This window comes from Lutjanus erythropterus, chromosome 20 (genome assembly GCF_056507025.1).
Source record: "Lutjanus erythropterus isolate fLutEry1 chromosome 20, fLutEry1.hap2, whole genome shotgun sequence".
Lineage (NCBI taxonomy): Eukaryota > Metazoa > Chordata > Actinopteri > Lutjaniformes > Lutjanidae > Lutjanus > Lutjanus erythropterus.
Window position 1 is genome coordinate 9,267,809 of NC_139336.1, and position 19,070 is coordinate 9,286,878.

The following is a 19,070-nucleotide window of genomic DNA, read 5'->3' on the forward strand; positions in this document are numbered from 1 at the left end:
TTCACAATGGAGAAACACATGTTCCAAACTCTCAACTTCCCTCTCACAGAATGAACAGTTATTTACATCAAAATCTTAAGCATTTGTTTTTTTGGGTACATCTCATCTGGGATTTTACCTCTTTCACTTTAGGAAGGAGAAGGAATGAAATATATCTTCACCTGATTATCTTAAGCTCTTGTTATTGGCGGATGAACAACCTGGACATGGAGCCTGCACAGGATAAGTAACAGGACAAGGTGTTTGTGCGCATGCGCGCAAAAGAAGGAAGTCAAGATGAAACAAATGTAAATGTGGCGCCGTGGAGGAGCAGACTGAGCTGACACAACTGTAACAACACATACGGTGTTTATTACACCTCAAGTGAAGGTAAGAGAGGGACGGGGAGAAGAGACGTATCTGAAAATAATGCATTCGTGCATGTCGCGTCACGTTAGCTTGTTAGCTTTCGAGAGCGTAACTTCTATAAAGCTAATGCTGCAGCTAATTAGGCAGGAGTGTTTATTACCCATAAACAAACAATACAGGTTAACTTAGTAGCAGTAAGTATGTCCAATTTTAGTTGTTTGCTGCACAAAAGCCTCGGCTATATAATGTTATGAAGGCACAGAAGCTATTAATTACTGTTGTCGGTAATTAGCCATGTGCAGCATTGATTTTGACATCATTTAAGTGCAAGGCTTACACTAAGAGGGCTGATGCGAAACTAGTTTCGTTTGCTCCCGTTTCTTTTTAATGTTTTCTAGTTTAGGCTACATCTTTGATTTGACGACACAGTAAGCCATGATGCAGTTGCAGTAAAGTTTAAAAAGTGCCATACTATTCTTCTTAAATTCATGTAATTGCAGTAGTGTAATAGACCCTTTTCACTGCAGCCATATTGATATGAAACAGTAGGGTAAACACAGGTGTTACCAATTATGCTAATTAAAGTCCAGTTCCAGTTAGTGTAGCAGAGACTTTCCAGTGAGCTATCATGCATAACAGCAGCACCCAAGTGTCATTAGATCCTTCAGCAAGAATCTATGGAATTAGATCACTTATTTCCTATCTATTATTTTATTCATTGAATTTTTTAAGCATTCAAAACCCATCAAGACTTGTCTAGGAAGGCTACGAAGGTATGAAGATGTGAAAAAATAGATAACGCTCAAGTGTAGTCCATATTTGTATATTATGCCAATAAGATGTACATGTAATTCACAAAAATTAACGTTTAAATACCAGGTAAGTGCTGTGATACAGTATGCAGAGCCTAAGAATAATGCATGATACCTGTTTTATGGGGTAAACAGGATTTTAGATAAGAGGCATCATAAGGCCATACTCTCCCAGTAAGGCCTAGAGCCCCAATCCTGAGAAGTTTTGAAAATCTCTGATTGGTTTTCTCATGTTCTCTTTTTTTAATTAAATGAATGCCCCTTTATTATGGTTTGCTATGCAGTCTGAAATCCTAGAAATACTACATCCCAGGATAGTACATGAATTATTAAAAAACTGCTACATTTAAACAAACTATAATGAAGACATGACCTCACTGCCCTCAGTAGTAGCTGCAGCCCTGAAGGAAACCAAAGTAAAGTTTAACAAAATAAATAATTCACGTTCCTTAGAGCCCGACTGATACTGGATCTTTGGGGATGATGCCAATTCTGGTGTTAAGGAGTAAAAAAAAAAAAAAAAAAAAATCTGATGTTGATATATTTGCCAAGACTGTTTACACATAATATAATATGTAGAATATTGTGGCAAAATTGTTATTGTTGATTTATCAATTAATGAAAAAGGCAAACCCTGAATAAATGACTCGAGAAACATATTGATTTGAGATGCTTCCGTACATAGGGCTCTATGAATTGTTTGATGAGTATGAAAATAGTGTCACCAAATCTCAAGCCAAATGAATGTCAATGGGAGATTTTGGATCAACGTGTTAGATGCTGCGTTCTCCGCCACCATCATCAACAACAAATTAGGGAATATCTTTTGGAAAAACGCTGTTCATCCCTAAAAAGGAATTCAGGAAACTGATCCATGATACAGAGCGATGAAGCTGCTCTGGAGGCCTTTGGTGGACCAAAACCTCACCATAGCACTTGATGGTGGGTCTTCCTGTAATTTGTCACCCGTCTCCTCACAGAATCTTTGTTTTAATATTTAAAAAATGTAAGAGATAAAAGTAAGGAAACAAAATCAACATAATCCAAACAATCTGGTGGAGAAGTATTTGCACAAAAGGTTCTCTGTGTCCCTCTGAAACCAGTCCAGACGAATACTAATAATTCCTCCCACATATTTGTAGGTTTGTTTTTCTCAGATAATATATGGACATCCAGAAGTGTTCCTGTAAACACCTCTCTCCATTTTTGCTAAATCCACAGTATTCCCCTGCCGCAGTAAGTGCTGTAACTTCACAACAACTATAACCTGGAGCTTTCCTCATCACAAAGGCTTTGTGGCGAGCTGATGTGACAGCTGCTAGCAAAATAACGCAACATTTCTCAAACTATACTGTGTTCGAGCAGGAACAATCGTTTTTATTCATGGATTTAGTCTCCCGTGGGGGGCTGAAGTGCACGGATGCATAGAGCCAAAATCTCCAACATAAACAAAACTGAGGCCTGGAGGAGGATCAGATCACAACACTCGTGTTTGTGTGTGTATACGGATGATTATCTGTTAAATTTATGAGTAAATCATCTTTATTAACAGTTTTGAATTGCTTGTGTGGAATAAATACAAGAGGCAGTAGTTAGTATGAACAGCAGCATCCCACATGGCTGAAAAAGGAGTGCCAGATAAGATTAATACTAATTACTCTCGACAGAATGATAATTGATAAATGATTTCTTTCCCTGCTGTGTGCTTATAGGTTGATTGAAGGATGGGAAAACATCTTCATCAACATGCTTTATTCAGTGTTCAGTCCCCGGTCTGGGCAGGTTTTAGAAAAACAGACGCATCAGAAATTCCCCAAGCCACTCAGACCTTGTTAAAACAGTGAAAATGAATGTGAACTGGAAAGCTGTGTCAGACACTGGCTAAAAAGGTCTTACTTTCTCAAGAGGAGGTGACATTGTGAAAATGGAAAGAGGGGATGAGCATTTCTGCTCCCTAGCCACCCACTCTGTCTCAGATTTTTTCTTGAGTGACCTTTTAAAAAGTGTAAGGTATCTTTTTAACAATTTCTCTTTGTTTAAAGCAGGTTTGTGTGGCAGTATGTCATCAGATGATAGAAATTTGTCTACCATGAGTGATTTTGACTCACCTTTTGTACCAGGGTAGCTGTTTTTAGCTAGCTGTATTTATTTATTTATTTATTTGACAGGATGAAACCTGTTGGCATTGTTATATTTAAATTAAAAAAATGCAACTCACTCAGTGTATATAGGACAAATAGTTGCAGCTAATTTGCAGTCCTTGTCCCTGGTAAGGCTATTAAGGACACACAGCCCAATTTGAAATCTGTAAATCTTCTGCGGCCCACCCAAACCATTAATCACAAAGTGATCAATACACTGGACTAATTGTATCAATAAGATATAAGATACATCCTGCTGTTAACATGATGGGTCACAAAATATGGTGTAACACCTGTTAAACAAGGTCACATAAATGAAAACACATAATTTATATTCCGTGACTTTGTTTTAGTAGTTCTGATTATTTTTCTTTTTAACAAAGTGTAACTGTGATCTGATTACGTTTTATTTTTTTGTCACTGTAATGGAATACAGTTACATTTTTTGTATCCTGATTACATAATCTCATTACATGTAATTTGTTACTCCCCAAGCCTGACCATGGCCCTGTGGACGGTGGCCACATAAAGTTATTCTGAGGCCACCAAATATAATCCAAAATCCATGTGGCCACTAAGTTTCATACACAAACATCCCGATGTCTTCACACCTTTTAGTTCAACATTCTGCCAAAACAGCAAACAGTAGTCATCGCCAGCCGGTTACCAATATGGCACTCCTACTGAAGGATGAGTTTACTAAGCCTACACTACAACTGCTAACACAGTCCTTACATAAGTACCAGAAACACAATAGGCAGACTATGGAAAAATGAAACTGCAACAAAAATTTAAGGTGTGACTGGAAGCAAAAGTTTTAAGTTTCTAGAATATGACACTCTGAGCTGCCAGTTTTCTCAACTAGTCCCAACATGTTTTTACTAGGGCTAAACGATGTTGAGAATATTTCTAGTTGCAATTATTTTTCCTTATATTTTGTTTGTGATATGATTTGCATTACTAGAGGGAAAGATCATTGTTGTCTTTTTTATTGAAAAACCTATTAAAATGATTATGGTGTGATTTTTGCAGGGATCTCTCTCAAACCAAGATGTTTTCTTAAGTCTGTGTAGGCCACAACATGTCTGCAGCATGACAGTATTTCATTCAAAATCATATTCTGACACACATTTCACCTTTAACAATTTTTGCACCTCCTATGATTAAAAAAATACTGCAATTAAATTTTGATTAACTGTTCAGCCCTAGTTTTTATGTGAGTTTGCATTTAAGCCACAAAAATGTACTTGGCCACCAAATTTAGAGCCTTGGTGGGCTGTGGCACCGGTACTTATATCAACATCCATCCCTGTATTGTTATGAGTACAGCTGAAATAAGTTAGGCCGTGAAATGAAAGATTACTGTGGAGATACTGTGCATGATTCCCTCTGTGTTTCTTTCCAAACAGCTCCATAGCTGTAATGAAGGCAGCTAGAAGCAATATGTTGGGAGCTGGAACATCAAACAACAAGGTCAAGTATTCACGCCTGGCTGCTGATGACGATGGTTACATAGATTTACAGGTGAGAGACGTGTTCTTCTTTAGTTAATCCACAAACGTAACATTGAGCCTTATGTAGAAAGCACTTAGTTCTGCACCAATGCATCATATTCTACAAGTCTATAACATGTTTGCTCTGTTGTAGAATTTACATTATATTATTATTTTAGAGGACTGACTATCGGCCACACGCCTCCAATTTATGATTAAGTGCGTCTCATCATTTGGGATCGCTGTGTGAGAGTGGATTTTGAATATTTGATTTATTCAGAGTTGACTGCTCTTATTTTTTGTCTTAACAAGAAATTCAGAGAAAATATAAGAGAAATCTAAGAGAATGTTTGTGCATGAGGCCTCATGTCTCATCTCACTGCTCTATGGATTGTTCAGGAGCCTGGTAATCAGTAATCCTTTTACTACCACAGGCAATTAATTTGAGGTAAATCCCAATGAATGAGTTCCTTGAAAATGTGTCAAAGCCTTAAGATATGAGTAGCTGCTTGCAAAAGAACTAGTGTGATAAACTATTTGTTTCTGTTTTCCGTGTCTGTTTATTGTCCTGTGAACACTTCATAGTTCAAGAAAAGCCCGCCAAAGGTCCCCTACAAGGCGATTGCACTGGCAGTGTTCCTGTTTTTGATCGGCTCGTTACTGATAATCTTCGGAGCTCTTCTTCTGTCAGGAACCATAAAGGTTGAGGTGAGTTTGGTCAGTTAATGTATTAAATCTGCTCAAATGGCAAATCCATTGACAGGTCTCAGGTACAGATTTTGTCTGGAATCACTATAGTTGGACTGTAGTTGAAATGTTTCCCTGGTATATAAATTGAAACACAATTTCTTTGTCTGTTGCCAAAAAGCTTATTGTCAAGCATGTCACATTCTCACATAATATTTGGGTTCCTTAATGCTGACAGTAAATACTCTGCCAGGCTTGTTCCCACAATGCAAGTCTCCTGAAAATCCATTTGTGACAAATTTATTTCTGTCTGAGCTGCCTCCCTCCTGTCTGTTCTCAGTGTAATTCCTGTTTTGAAGATACATTTCTGTTTATTATGCTCTTATATGTGAGCTAGAGAAACTTTGTGTTTATGTTTTTGTGTCTCCAAACATCTCTGACACATTTTAATTAATCAAGTCTTCTGGTAATCTTGGGTGCATCGTGATATGAAAAGAATAATTTGCCATTTTGGGAATTAAACTCATTTCTTTCTTGCTGAGAGTTAGATAAGAATATTGATACCACTCTCATGTGTGTGAACTAAATATGAAGCTATGGCTAGCCAGTTAACATAAAGGATTGATTCAGGGGAAACAACTAGCCTGGCTTTTGAATAAAATCTGCATACCAGCATCTCTAAAGCTCATTATTCAGCACTAAGCAGGCAGATATATTTACGTTTGAACTAGGCCAGGTGAGCTATTCCCCCTGTCTCCAGTCTGTGTGCTAAACTAATCTTAACTGGCCGCTGCCATTAGCTACATCTTTATCATACATGTATGAGAGTGGTGTCAATCTTTTCATCTAATTGTTGGCAAGAAAGTGAGTAAGTGTATTTTCCAAAACTTTTCCTTTAAGGCTGATTTTAAATTGCAGTTCAAACTTCTTCAACTACTTAGCAAAAGATAATGATAAAGGTTTTCATCTTGCCAGTTTACAGATAGTGGTGCTTTTCTAAACAGGAATGAGCATCAATACTAATGCCAATATAATACCTGGCTTTCAGTGCTGATACTTTGCTTGTTAAATCTCTGGATTATAAGATTGTTTTTCTAAACAAGTTTCATGTCAGTCTTATAATAATAAAAAACAATAACTCATGTCATAAAGTGCTTCACACAATGCAGGAGCTTCATAACAAGCAGATCATTAAAACAATTTCCAAGCCAATAAATAAAACCAGCAAAGAGACAGTAAAAATCAAAGCAATTACAACAAATAAAGCCAGGAAAAGGTCAGTCTGTAAAGTTCAGTGCAAAAAAAAACAGCAAAAAGACAGTCAGTAAAGTTCAAGGCAAACAAATCAGCAAAGAGACAATAAAAATCAAAGCAGTTACAACAAATAAAGCCAGGAAAAGGATAGTCTGTAAAAGTCAAAGCAAATGCAAAAACGTAAAGTAAAGAGCCATCAAGTAAAGGCTCTCTGATAAAAGTACGCTTTAAGAAGAGATTTAAAAGAAGTCACTGATTCTGCTGACCTGATTTCCTCAGGCAACTCGTTCCATAGCTTTGGGGCTCTGACTGCGATTGCTCTGTCACCTCTAGTTTTCAGCCGTGTCTCGGGAACAGATAAAAGACCTCTGCCTAAGGATCTCAGGCTACAAACTGGCTCGTATGTGACTAAAAGTTCAGGTATTTTTATACATATGTATATATTTGCTTTTAAAGGTACTATGTGAAATTTGCAGAAAATCCCTATTATTAATGACACCAGTGGCCTTTAAGTGAACTCTGCTCAGCATCCTGTTGCTTGTGTTTGCACACATGTTTGCACTCCATAGATGCAACCAAGCATCCTGGGCATCAGTACTAATGCTGATACAGTACCTATGTTTCCATACTAATACTTTGTTTAATACTTAAATTTGGGTAATATAAGGGTGTTTTTCTTCAAAAGTTTCATTTCAGTCTTAAAGGTGCTGTGTAGAGGTTTCAGAAAATCCTTGTTATTTATGTTCCCATGAGATCAAAAGTGATGTATTTGACTCACATTTGTGTTACTGTACTGTATCAGTGCATCAGTATCTGACCCAACAGTAACAAAAAAGTATTTCTGTAGATATTCTCAGGTCTGTGTATGGTATTTCAGAGTTTGTATTTTTCTAGGAGATGATTTAAAACTGTTGATGACTCATCCTGCACTTGGGGATGTACAGTGAATTTGCATCTAATGAAACACTTTCTTGCTTATGACCTTGCTTATGGCCTCACTGTACAAAAGCACAACTTCATAACTATTCACTGATTTTTGGAACATATTTTATGGAGAAAATAGTTTCTATTTTTCCCCCGATGTCATCCAGCAGCTCAGCTTAAACTCTCATGATTTTATTTTAGAGCTTTCCTGAAGGACTGGTGGCTTTAGTTGCCATTACCGTAACTGTTAGCGGTTAGCTGCCGTTAGCGGGCAAAAGAACTGGTCACAGCAGCCTCCCAGTGAACATAGCCAGTCACTGGGATGAACACAACCTCTGAGACTGACAGCAAATACAGTACTGAGGTTATTTATCTATCTTTTATTTAGCTTTGCTTGTTTTTACAGTAGCTAACTGCTAACCATGAGTTTTGTTAGCCAGGGCTAAGCCCCACGGTTCTGAGAGCCAAACCCAATGAGAAAACCACCTCATAACTGTAGCCTATCCCCTGTCATCGAACTGCCTTCTGTTGGTCTCGGAGGCAGTTTTGGTCCTCGTCTGGTCGAGTTCACCTGGAGCTCTCAGTTTGGGAAGAGTCAGCTAAAGGGACTGCTCTCCCTCCTAGTCTAACATCCATTGACCACGTTCGCTGCATGGCAGGGGGTGAGTAATAAGTCCACAGGCTGTTTGCAGGAAACAGAGAAACTCATTTTTAAGTTATGCCACAATCTGTTCACACATTGGCAATACAGAGCAATTTATACATGTATATTGCTTCACATAGTATCTTTAAATGATCAAATGTTAAAAGTAGAATCAGTAGGATTTGCCTGAGCTGTTCATAAACACACCAGTTTCATTTCCTAGACATAAAATACCAATGTTCTGGGTTGGTAAAGCATCCTGAGCACAGAAAAATAATGAGAAATACAGTCAGAGGGCAGGTTCTCGGCAGATACAGCCACCACCACAAATTTCTAGGGGGTCATAAATGATGATCAGAAGGGATTATATTTCTGAGTCTACACATTGTCAGGAGAGTGTTGTGTATGAAGCCTTTAAATGTTGTCAAAACACAAGCAGCCAGACAAGAAATCTGGCCAAATGAAATATCCTAAAATCTTCGACATTTTCATATAAATCAGGAACTATCTGATCAAAAAATAAATAAACATCTGATGAGACTTTCTGTGCCAGTTTTCGAGACTCAGTGATACAGAATGAAAACATTTCAGTCAGGACCAAAAAAGTATTGCAGTGTGATACCCAGCTCTACTTTTGACACACATTGAGAGCCAACACAGCCTCCAAAATTTCAACTCAAGCAGTAATTAAAACACTCACGCTGCTGTTAATCTTGCCTTTAAATAGCTGTAATTGAACAGTTGTCTTGACATTTTACTGCCTTGCTGCCAGTTTTCTGCTGCGCTCCCACTTTTTCCTGGCCGCAATGGTTTTGTGTGTGTTTGAATATAACTAATGATTTTGATATTTTATACCTTGGAGTGCCAATTTTGGTGGATCCCCTGCTGTGATTTCTGCTTCCTAAATTCATGACTCCATGTGGGAGATAACAGAGTCTGCACATATTATATTTGTAATTACCAGTAGGAGGTTAATGTGAATGTTTTTTCCAGTCTGCAGATTGTGTTTGCAGAAAATTTGATCTGACGTGAAGGCAGCATCAGGGTATTTGAGCTGTCTACTTGCCAATTAGCCCACACAGGTTAGGAAAGCATATCTAATACCACAAATTACACAAGGTTCAAGCCAATGGATAATGGAAAAAATGTGATGCAGGCAAGTTCTATTGAAAGAAGTTTTAGGAGTTTTGTGTTGAAAGAATGTGGTTTAATTCTTTGTTGGTTTCAGCTGTAGAGAGAGACAAAGAGTGTGTGTATTAGACGACAGTGTTTCTGGTGAACTGAACCTGTCTCAAGGTCTTCAACTAACATTGTGAAAAAATCTTGAACACAGCCAGTCTTTGCAGTGACAAGAAAAAGGAAAATGAAGCCCACATTGAAGCAAGCGAACTCTTCACTTAACCGCACATTAATGTGTTAATTATTATGCTAATATCAACTCAGTTATTAATCAGTCACATTTTAATCTGAAGTATGAAAGCCCATTTCTGCCAGTGATGACAAAAGATACTGTAAGCCTTATAATGAGAAACAATGAGTTAATGAGTCAAAAATAATGAATCTTAAAATAATGACTTAGTATCTAAACATAATCACTTAGTATTGAATTCAAAATGAGAAACTTTCTCATCACTTAGTCATTATGTTGAGAAAGTTTCTCATTATTTTGAGATACTAACTCATTAAAAGTTTCTCATTGTAATGACTTGCATGATCTTGTTTTTTCTTCATAATTGTGGAAGTGGTCCTCCATACTAAACAATCAAGGGTCAGTTCCCTAAAAATTCTAAAAATACATTAAGGTTATTCTCCATTTTAATGAAAGAATGAAAGTTACAAAACAGGTCCACTTATTATTTTCTTTCTGGAGCTTTTTATCTGCATCACGTGGCCTTCGTTAGTAGATGGGGTTTGCTCAGTTCTCATGTGGAGAACGATGGCTGAAGAACAGAATCTCAGTCAAGTGCTGACAACTGAGCAAACTCCATCGGTTGATGAAGACTATGAGATGGGATTGAAAGCACATAAAAACAGTAAGTGATCTGTATGTTTAACTACAAAAACACATTTCAGTGTCCTTTTTATATGTTGTTTTGTGACGTCTCTTAATTTTGTGATTTGGGTGGAATGACACTTAATAATCCACCTCACATACATCTCAACAGATACTGTGTAAGGCTCAGAGTAACATTATATTTAAAATGCTTAAAACTGCCCCAAAATGACACCAGTTGTCATAGCCGATGCAGCGGTGCACCTTTAAAAGAAGAATAAAAAAAAAAAAGAGGGCTGCAGTAACTCAGTGCACAACACTGCCATCTGCTGGTGAAATCAGACACTTCACTTGGCGTTGATGGGGACTTCCTGAGCCTGTCGGTGGCTCACTGCCATGTATATGAAATGACTGATGATTTACATGAAACCAGACCTCAGACGGATGAAGTCATCACGTCTGTGTACCTCCTGCACACTTTTCATTCAGAGGGTGTTCACGTCTTGCTGCCAGGCGATGTGTAGATAAGTATGTTAAAGCCCACTGAGCACATTATGCACTCTGCGATGTGATGCTTCTTCCAGCACCTCATTACCAACCACAGCTTTCCAGTAAATGTTTGTGAGTAAACAGTGCATCTGACACACACTGAAAGCGAGGATTCTTATGGTTGGTAGAGAACCTTGAAAATGCTTGAATTTTAATGTGTTCAATGTTTGAAAAGGGCTTGAAATAAAAACGCTTTTATAATAAAACGCTCTCTGACTTAATGGGTTGCATTTTAGATCAAGAAGAACAAAATAAAAACTCCTCAAGATTTTTTTCCTCTGGCTTGCCACTCTGCATGTGCGACTCCTCTTGGTGTGATCTTTAGTCTTTGTTGATATGCACCCTCTGACTGAACAGTGAATGGGTGGTGAACAGATGACAACATGCTGAGAGGTTAATGTTTCAGTCGGCGCTGGCTTGAAAATGAATAAGGAAAAAACTGAAGAGGATTTAATTGAAATTTAAGTTGTCTACTAAGTGATTGAGTGTTTTTTATTAACTTAGCTGGGTTATACAGGATGGCAAATCTACTTATAGACAGATGACACATTTAAAAACAGGAACATTTGTTTTATTTTCCTTTAATTTCTTACCCTTCACATACAATGCTAGTCCTGCCATGTTGTATCATCCTCAATCTGTCCCCTGAAAACTGACATTTAGCCTGTGAATTTACCAAATAAACAAACTTACAGCCAGCTTTAGTGTAATGGCAGACCTCATTTTCAAAGGAATCTATTCAGACAGATAGTGATTTATTATAAAAGTAATGCACTACAATTTCAAGCATAAAACCCAAGCACTTTTCAGACATTAAAAACACCATGTTAAAATTCAAGTGTTTTCAAGGATTGCCAGCACCCACACAAACCATGTTTATAGCACAATAACATCTGATTTAATGTGATGAAGAAATGAAGTACAGCCTATTCATTAGGCATAAATAAGCATAAATATGTCAGGTGCTGGAAAAGTTTGTAATTACACCTTGAAAATGCTTGAAAAGGGCTTGACTTTGACTTTGGAAAAGGTGAGGAACCCCTAAAAAGTAGATTTGAAATTTCCAAGCTTCATGGCTTATTTCTATACGGGGTTCATGTGGGTGCTGCAGACCCTTGTACAGCTGAATGTCATCAAAAAGCTGTGCGTGCATTTCGGCAACAGAAGTAGCGGCCGCCCTCAGTCATCCAGACGAGTTATCAAGCTGCGAAGGTTGAATTAAGCATTTTACCAGAAGCAAAATCACCAAAATATCTGTTTGTCGAGTATATGATACTTCAGAATTGATATTCTAGTGGTCAACATAAGTTGTTCAAAATTCTGACAGGATCATGACCATTTCAGAGTAACTGGTGGCGTCTACGACTCTAAGCTATTAAATGTGTTGACTGGCCAGAGGACGCGGCCCATTGACAAGCTGTTGTAGTTGGCTGTACTTCCGTTGCCAAAATGTGTGCGCAGTTTTCCCATTGTTTACAAACTGTAAAAGGGTCTATAAATCCTTGAAAACACTTGAATTTTAATTTGGTATTTTCAAGGTTTGAAAAGTGCTTTAATTTTTGATAAAATGTTAGAAATTTTAAGTGCATTCATAATAGTTCATTCATAATTAAGTGCTTTCATAATAAATCATTATCCGACTGAATAGTTCACATTTTAGGGGGAAAAAAGTCAGAGAGCGCCCATTTGCTTGTGTCTGTATGTAAAAGTTATTTTTCAGCTGTAGTAGGGCATTTTCAATTATGCTAATCATACACTAAATTTGGCTATTGGTTTGTTTAGCTTGCGAATTCACAGGCTAAATGTCAGTTTTCAGGAGAGACTGAGGACGACACGATATGGTAGGACACATTCATATATAGTATATGCAATATAACAGCACTGCTGTATAACAGTACCGTTATTTCCTTCTTGCAACAAAAATGTAGCTAATATTAGTTAGCTGAGCTGCTAATTGCTATGCATCTCAGTTGGCTACGTTGTACAGATATGTTGGAAGTATAAATGATCAAATTCACTTCATTCACTTCAATTACAGACAGGTGACACAGTTTGAAACATGAAACTTTGTGTTTTCCTTTAATTTGTCACATTTTTGTAGAATTCTATCATGAAATCATTTTTTTCTTTTTTTTAAAGAAGTTAAATAATTATTTGGAATATGTATATGTAAAGTATATAAATATGTTTTTTTACCTCTGCTGTAAGGTGCTGGAAAAGCTTGAAATGCTTGAGAAGTGGTTGAATTTGACATTTGAAAAGGTGTAGGAACCCTGTATATAAAGAAATGTATTCTTGTAGCCCCTAATCACTGTTTCCGTTTGTTATTTTCAGCATCCAGACCGCACCATTCCCGTCATCATCATAGGGCTCCTCGTTTTCCTTCCTGGATTTTACCATTTGAGGATTGCCTACTACGCTGCCAAAGGTTACCGGGGTTACTCCTACGACGACATCCCAGATTTTGGCGACTGAACCAGTTGATTGCAGCTGATTTGTTACAGTGTGTATCCTGAGACTGTTTTCCTGCTGTTTACTTTGAGTTTCTGAATGTATATGCAGCAAAACTTTTATCACTGTCCTGCGATGGAGGCTCATGTCTGTTCTCAGGTGCAGGATTTAAACTGTTTTGCTGATTTATTTTACAATTCTGCTGTTTACTCGCTGGTCTGTGTTGTATTATATTCTCCACACAAGAGCTTGACGAACCTTAAAGGCTTTATATTTTTGAACAACCAAACACTTGTAGTGATTGCAATGAGTAGAAGAGAGGTCAGATGCTTGCCTGCATCGTACAATACTCACCACACATTCAAAACATGATAGCAAACCTTGGATGAGTGGTGAAACAATTGTTGGAAACTACACAGATGCCTTCAACTTACTACTGCTTGAAAATCCATGACCTGGATGAATTGAGAATCTTTTGCACAGTTGCACTGCTGGTTCATAGTGTATCTTAAATATTTAATTGTGATTGTAGTCTATGATATCATGAAAGATAGGGGGCACTATATTTCTCCTGAAGGATTATATTTTATCTAAAGATTGGTTACTTTGTTAAACAACAGTATATTTTTAATGGAATGTATTACTTCCTGTATGAAGTATTGCTGTTAGTGTATATTCATTTAATTTTGAATTTCAAAGAAAGATGTATTTTTACATACATTTGCTTGATTTAAGAAAAAAAAAATGCAATAAAAGTAGAAATCTGATGTAGAATCTGAAGTTATGTTAATGTGATTCTTGTCAAAGTCCTTTGAGACGTGGTTGTGACGACAGACTTTGGAGGTAAATTGAACTATTTACATAAAAAAAAATCTTATGATACTTGTGCACACAAGCCCCCAAAAATTGAAAAATTGAAACGTACTGTTAAAGTAGGGGAGAACAGGGGCAATTGTAACACAGTCCATTCCTCCAATCAGAACCAAGCTAGAGTGACGACACTTGGTCTGTACGTGCTCCATAGTGTTCTCCTTGTGCCCGTGGAACAGGTGCAGGATCATTTCACATCAGTAGAAGTTCTCAACAAAACTGATTTTGAGGTATGAAAGTCCCTTCTTGGATATACAGTATTTTTCTTCTGCTGTCTTAAGTTTAGATGACTGCAAAATAAAACTTCATCAAGTTTATCTATAGGCACAATGTAAGCACCTTGTTTGTCTACATTAATGTACATTTCTGAACATATTTGACTAAATATCAATGTTAAACAACTTTCAACTCAATTCAGATAATTAAAATCTAGTTACCACTAGAATAGTTGCAATGTCTGAAAAGAGTTTGAACCATAGATAAAAAAAATCTTAAAGCTGCTACAAACTTGTAAAGAGGCCATCAACAAAAAAAAATCATCTATTTCTATAGTTGTTCTTAGTGCCTGTCACTGGGTCAAATTCTTCTCGAAATCAGATGTCAGGTTGGAAACGCTATCGCTTTTGTCTACAGGCGCCTCCAAAATTAACAAAATATAAAAGTTCCTTTTAGTAGCTTTAAGTTACGCTGATAGATATTACAGCAGTAATCTGATTACTTTTAGGTTTGCTTTCTTTTTGAGATACAGTGGGTTGAGATGGCTTATTTAGTCAGTGTTAGAAATACCCCCAACCACTGTTACAATAACCTGTGTCAAGGGGGCAACTGTAACACTCTGACCTCTAGCATTAAATTACATATTAGTCTTGTCCTTTTTAATGAAAAACTTATCAGTTGTATTATGAACTAGAGCGCATGTACAGCTATGCTTCTTATTTATAAAAAATGTTACAATTGCCCCCAGTCTCCCCTACATATAAATAAGTAGCTGCAGAACTCCTTTTCTTACCGGTCTTAATTTTAAAAAAACCCACGAACATAGAATAAAAAATATAGTAACCCACATGCCCTAATCTAAGCACTTCATTTGTCTGTGTGGACATATATTTCTTTTAGAAATAGAACATGTTTCATTTCTATAAGGAAACTCCAGAACACCTTGAACCCTGCTTTTGGTATATGTCGACCTCTTGTACGTCACAACAGACCTGTATTGACTGAACAACCACCCAAATTGTTTTTCTACTAATTTAACGGGGGTTGATGATGTTCAGAAAATGTCCTGTTTGACATAATACAGTCTGTACTTATTCAAAATTAAATTAAAAGATTTGGACCAAAAAATAGAACAAGAACAGCTGCCTAGTTTTCAGCAAAATAGAAATAATAGATAAAGAAGTACACACCTTCATTTCCTTATAATATGACCTGCCTTCATTTAAAAACCACAGACACAGAATAAGTAAGAAATGCAAACTAATCGCACAAATGCGTTTTTATCTGTTTTAGCACCTTTTTCTGTGGATTATTTTGACTCTGAGGTCCAACAAGTGTTACTTTTCCTCCTGGTATGGACACCAACATCAGGTAAAGGACACCCTCTTGTGGTTACCACTAAACTGGATGCCATCCACACCATCAAGGGGGATTAAGGGCTGGAAAAAAAAAAATCTTTTCATCCTGTGCCTGCACAAACAAACCCTTTTTTGATTAAATCTGCGTTGGCTTAAACATTAAAGGGCTTAAAGGACCGTGTTAGTAACTTATGTTTAATGTGGTTTGGGGTGTTTTGAACACAACAAGGGAGCAGAGGGGGGAGGGATGGCAGAGGAGGGAGGGCTGGACTCTGAGCGAGGGAGCAGCAAACTTAGTCGATGCTTCACTGTCACCTGTACGTGAAATGAACACCTGTTGCCAGCGGGGGTTAAAAGAGAAAAAAGCTCATATTTCAGGTAGTTTGACGCCACAAAAAGGAACAAGGCCTGCTTCTTCTCTTCCAGACAGTGACCTCGTCTCACACGGAGCAAACCCTGGCGCGAACTGGACTTAAAAGAAAAGAGGACGATACGAAGAAGGATGTGTTTTTAGTGCCAGCGGCTGCCAGTATAACCGAGCTACAGGTAAGGACAAAAAAAAAAAAAACAGCAGTTAATGATTCTCAGAGTGTTTCTGACTTCCAGCAGCTTTGAATGGATGAGAAATTAATGCTGTGAGCCCGTGCTGTGGGAGTGCGAGCTTCCCCTTCAATCCTCTCAGCTGTGTCATGCATTTAAACGTCAGTAATGAAGTTTCTATGGCGGCTTTTCATTATAATGGGAAATGTGAGACTGATCAGAAAGTTTGTGGTGCTTGAACTGAGGAGCAGTCACTTTTCACCGCCGGTTAGGAGGTCTCTGTTAATCATTTAGGCCTCCGTGTTGTCTTGTTTTTTTTTTTCTTTTGCCATTTATTGTTTTATTGTGTTACGGTGGCGAGTCAACCTTGGGAACGGAGTTGTGAACCCATTAAAACTATGATAAAACAGAATAAGCCAGTGGGTGTCTGGAAAATTGGAAATTGCTTCAAATAATGCTGTGTCTGTGGAAGCCAATTTCTACCAATGGAATAAAATTGATCCTGTAAGTCATTAAAATGAAGAACTTTCTCGAATTAGTGACTAACATCGACAAAATTCTCATTATTTTGAGTTACTAACTCACTTATTTTATTTGAAAAATCTGATTATCTTGAAATGCTAACTCTAAGTCCTAAATTTATAAAAGTTCTCACTATCTTGAAATACTTAGGCATTAAGATAAGATACCAAGATACCATTAAGAAACAAAGTCAATATTTTGATTTAATAACTCATTATCTTTTCAAAGTGCACTTTATTTTGAGATACGAACTCATTTCATAACGAAATCTCATTATTGTGAGATACGAACTCATAATTTTTTATAAAACTTCTTATTTGAGATTCTAACTCATTATTTTATAAAATTCTTGTTATCTAGAAATACTTTTTTGAAAAAGTTGTCATTATTTTGAGATAGGGGAGACTGGGGCTAATTGTAATCGTGGGAAAATGTAACACACTCAGCTCAAGCTAGAGTGATGATGCTAGTGGAACAGGAGCAGGATTATTTCCCCTCAACAGAAGTTTTCAACAAAAAAACAAACAAACTAACAAACAAAAAAAAAAAAAACAACAAATATGAGGTCTGATATTTCATTTGTATGGTAAGTTACTTTTTGAATGGACAGCATTTTTCTTCTGCTGTCTGAAGTTTAGATGACTGTAAATTTAAACTTACATGAATTCAATCTTTAGTTTATTGACTAAAAATCAACATGAAACACAAAACAATCATTGCCATCCTTGCTAGTTGGCACCAGAAATACTAATTTCAACTTTTTATCAATATTTTATTCATGCAAAATGCTAAATAAGTGTTGCTTCTAAGATTTTACGCAGCCGCCCACAACTAGTCGGGGCAGTGGCCATCAGACGGCAGCCCCTCTTGCCAAATGCACATACGCCCTCATGGCCGAGGCAACCCCAGATGTTTATATCAACGAAGTTGAATAGATGACAGCTCGTAAAGCCAGCGCGGTTTGGCAGTGTTTTAATCTAGAAAATGCAAAATACTGTTGAATGTAGACTGTGACACAATAAACTGGTTTATAATCACTCGACTGGAGCAACGCTGCTAACATTAGCCACACTGTGTAGCAGCCTGGCAGCTAACATCAGCTCCGTGTCATTCGCCTGCCGACACTGTGATCTTCTGTGCTCAATTTGTGCTCAATTTTAAGTGCTTTCTGAGTGTTTTCTTAGTGTTAGACTAGTTGACTAAATTAAATTTTGCGTTTAATTGACAGGGAAATCAGTCGCCAGGAGCATTCCTATTGCTAACTAGCATACAAGGTTTTATCAGCCACATGGCCCAATGGAAGCACCCTTGTTCGCCTTTGTTGACATACTTTGGCAGAAATGGGCTTCTATATATATCCCATCAATTCAAATTATGATTTAATTTAAATCATAAAGGTGGAGCAGAGTATGAGCTGATGAGTCTTGCATTCTTTATCAGATTCAGTGGATTTGACAAGTAGATAGATATCATTCCTGACATGGACAAACCAATAACTTAGAACCTTACAGTGGTTCAATCTGTGGAGCCAGAGATAGAATATGAAATTTTATCTTTTTTTTGTGCTGTTGATTTAATATTGACACCGGAGTCTATCTTTATTTCACAAATTATGGGAGAAAGATCCTCATAACTTTCCCAGGCTTGGCTCATTTCAATCATTTCACATTCTATTTCTGGTTTGATTGAGTCAGTTAAGGTGCCAGATGGGTGCAGTTTCATAATATAAGTTTACATCATCAGAGGGAGATGAATGGAAATTAATTTTACACAGACTGCTTTTCTGCGAAGGACAAGGACTTGCCTGACACCACCTGAAACTTATAAAAGCAGTAAACACTTCAAATCTGATACGAAGAGGCAGACTGAAGTAGATGCAAAACAGTGGACTAAGCCCATACCAGCGTTTTTGCATGCATTTATCATGACTGAAAGCCTCCTGTAGTGTTGATGTAGAATATAGTTTGAGAGGAGAGTCATTTGGAAAATATTCCCTGCGTCATCACTTGACAATAATGCAACTTTGACCAACATTAAAGGAGACATTGTGATCATCGTGGTGATGAATTATCCATGTCCAGGAAGTCTCTTTAACAAAGACACAAATGGAAACTAACAACTAAAACTTAATTATGATGTGATTATGATTATGATAATGATTACTTAATTAAAACTGACATTATTATAAAACCAACTGGTAACATCCTTTAATGCCCCTGAAGAGTTCGAGTGTTTCTTTATAACGCTATCGCCAAGACAAGTAAGTGAA

General features: G+C 37.2%; 2 protein-coding genes across 2 annotated transcripts in view; both read left to right on the forward strand.

Moving 5' to 3' along the window:
- The first annotated feature begins 237 nt into the window (after nucleotides 1–237).
- LOC146308176 (transmembrane protein 230-like) lies at nucleotides 238–13,406 on the forward strand. Its single transcript, XM_084746371.1, has 4 exons — nucleotides 238–369; nucleotides 4,711–4,825; nucleotides 5,380–5,502; nucleotides 13,179–13,406. The coding sequence occupies exons 2-4, from the start codon at nucleotides 4,724–4,726 to the stop codon at nucleotides 13,317–13,319; spliced, it is 366 nt and encodes a 121-aa protein (XP_084602497.1). The 5' UTR covers nucleotides 238–369; nucleotides 4,711–4,723; the 3' UTR covers nucleotides 13,320–13,406.
- Nucleotides 13,407–16,040: 2,634 nt separating this feature from the next.
- The window catches only part of igsf9a (immunoglobulin superfamily, member 9a), an 85,194-nt gene continuing 82,164 nt past the window's right edge, over nucleotides 16,041–19,070 (forward strand). The window contains exon 1 of the mRNA XM_084746255.1: nucleotides 16,041–16,285. The gene's annotated coding sequence lies outside the window, so the exon portion shown is untranslated. The remainder of the gene's footprint in view (nucleotides 16,286–19,070) is intronic.

Coding starts and splice junctions, on each gene's coding strand:
- LOC146308176 (XM_084746371.1), top strand. CDS start 4,724: ATGAAGGCAGCTAGAAGCAATATGTTGGGAGCTGGAACATCAAACAAC. Junction 4,826..5,379: donor ATGGTTACATAGATTTACAG/GTGAGAGACGTG, acceptor AACACTTCATAG/TTCAAGAAAAGCCCGCCAAA. Junction 5,503..13,178: donor CAGGAACCATAAAGGTTGAG/GTGAGTTTGGTC, acceptor TGTTATTTTCAG/CATCCAGACCGCACCATTCC.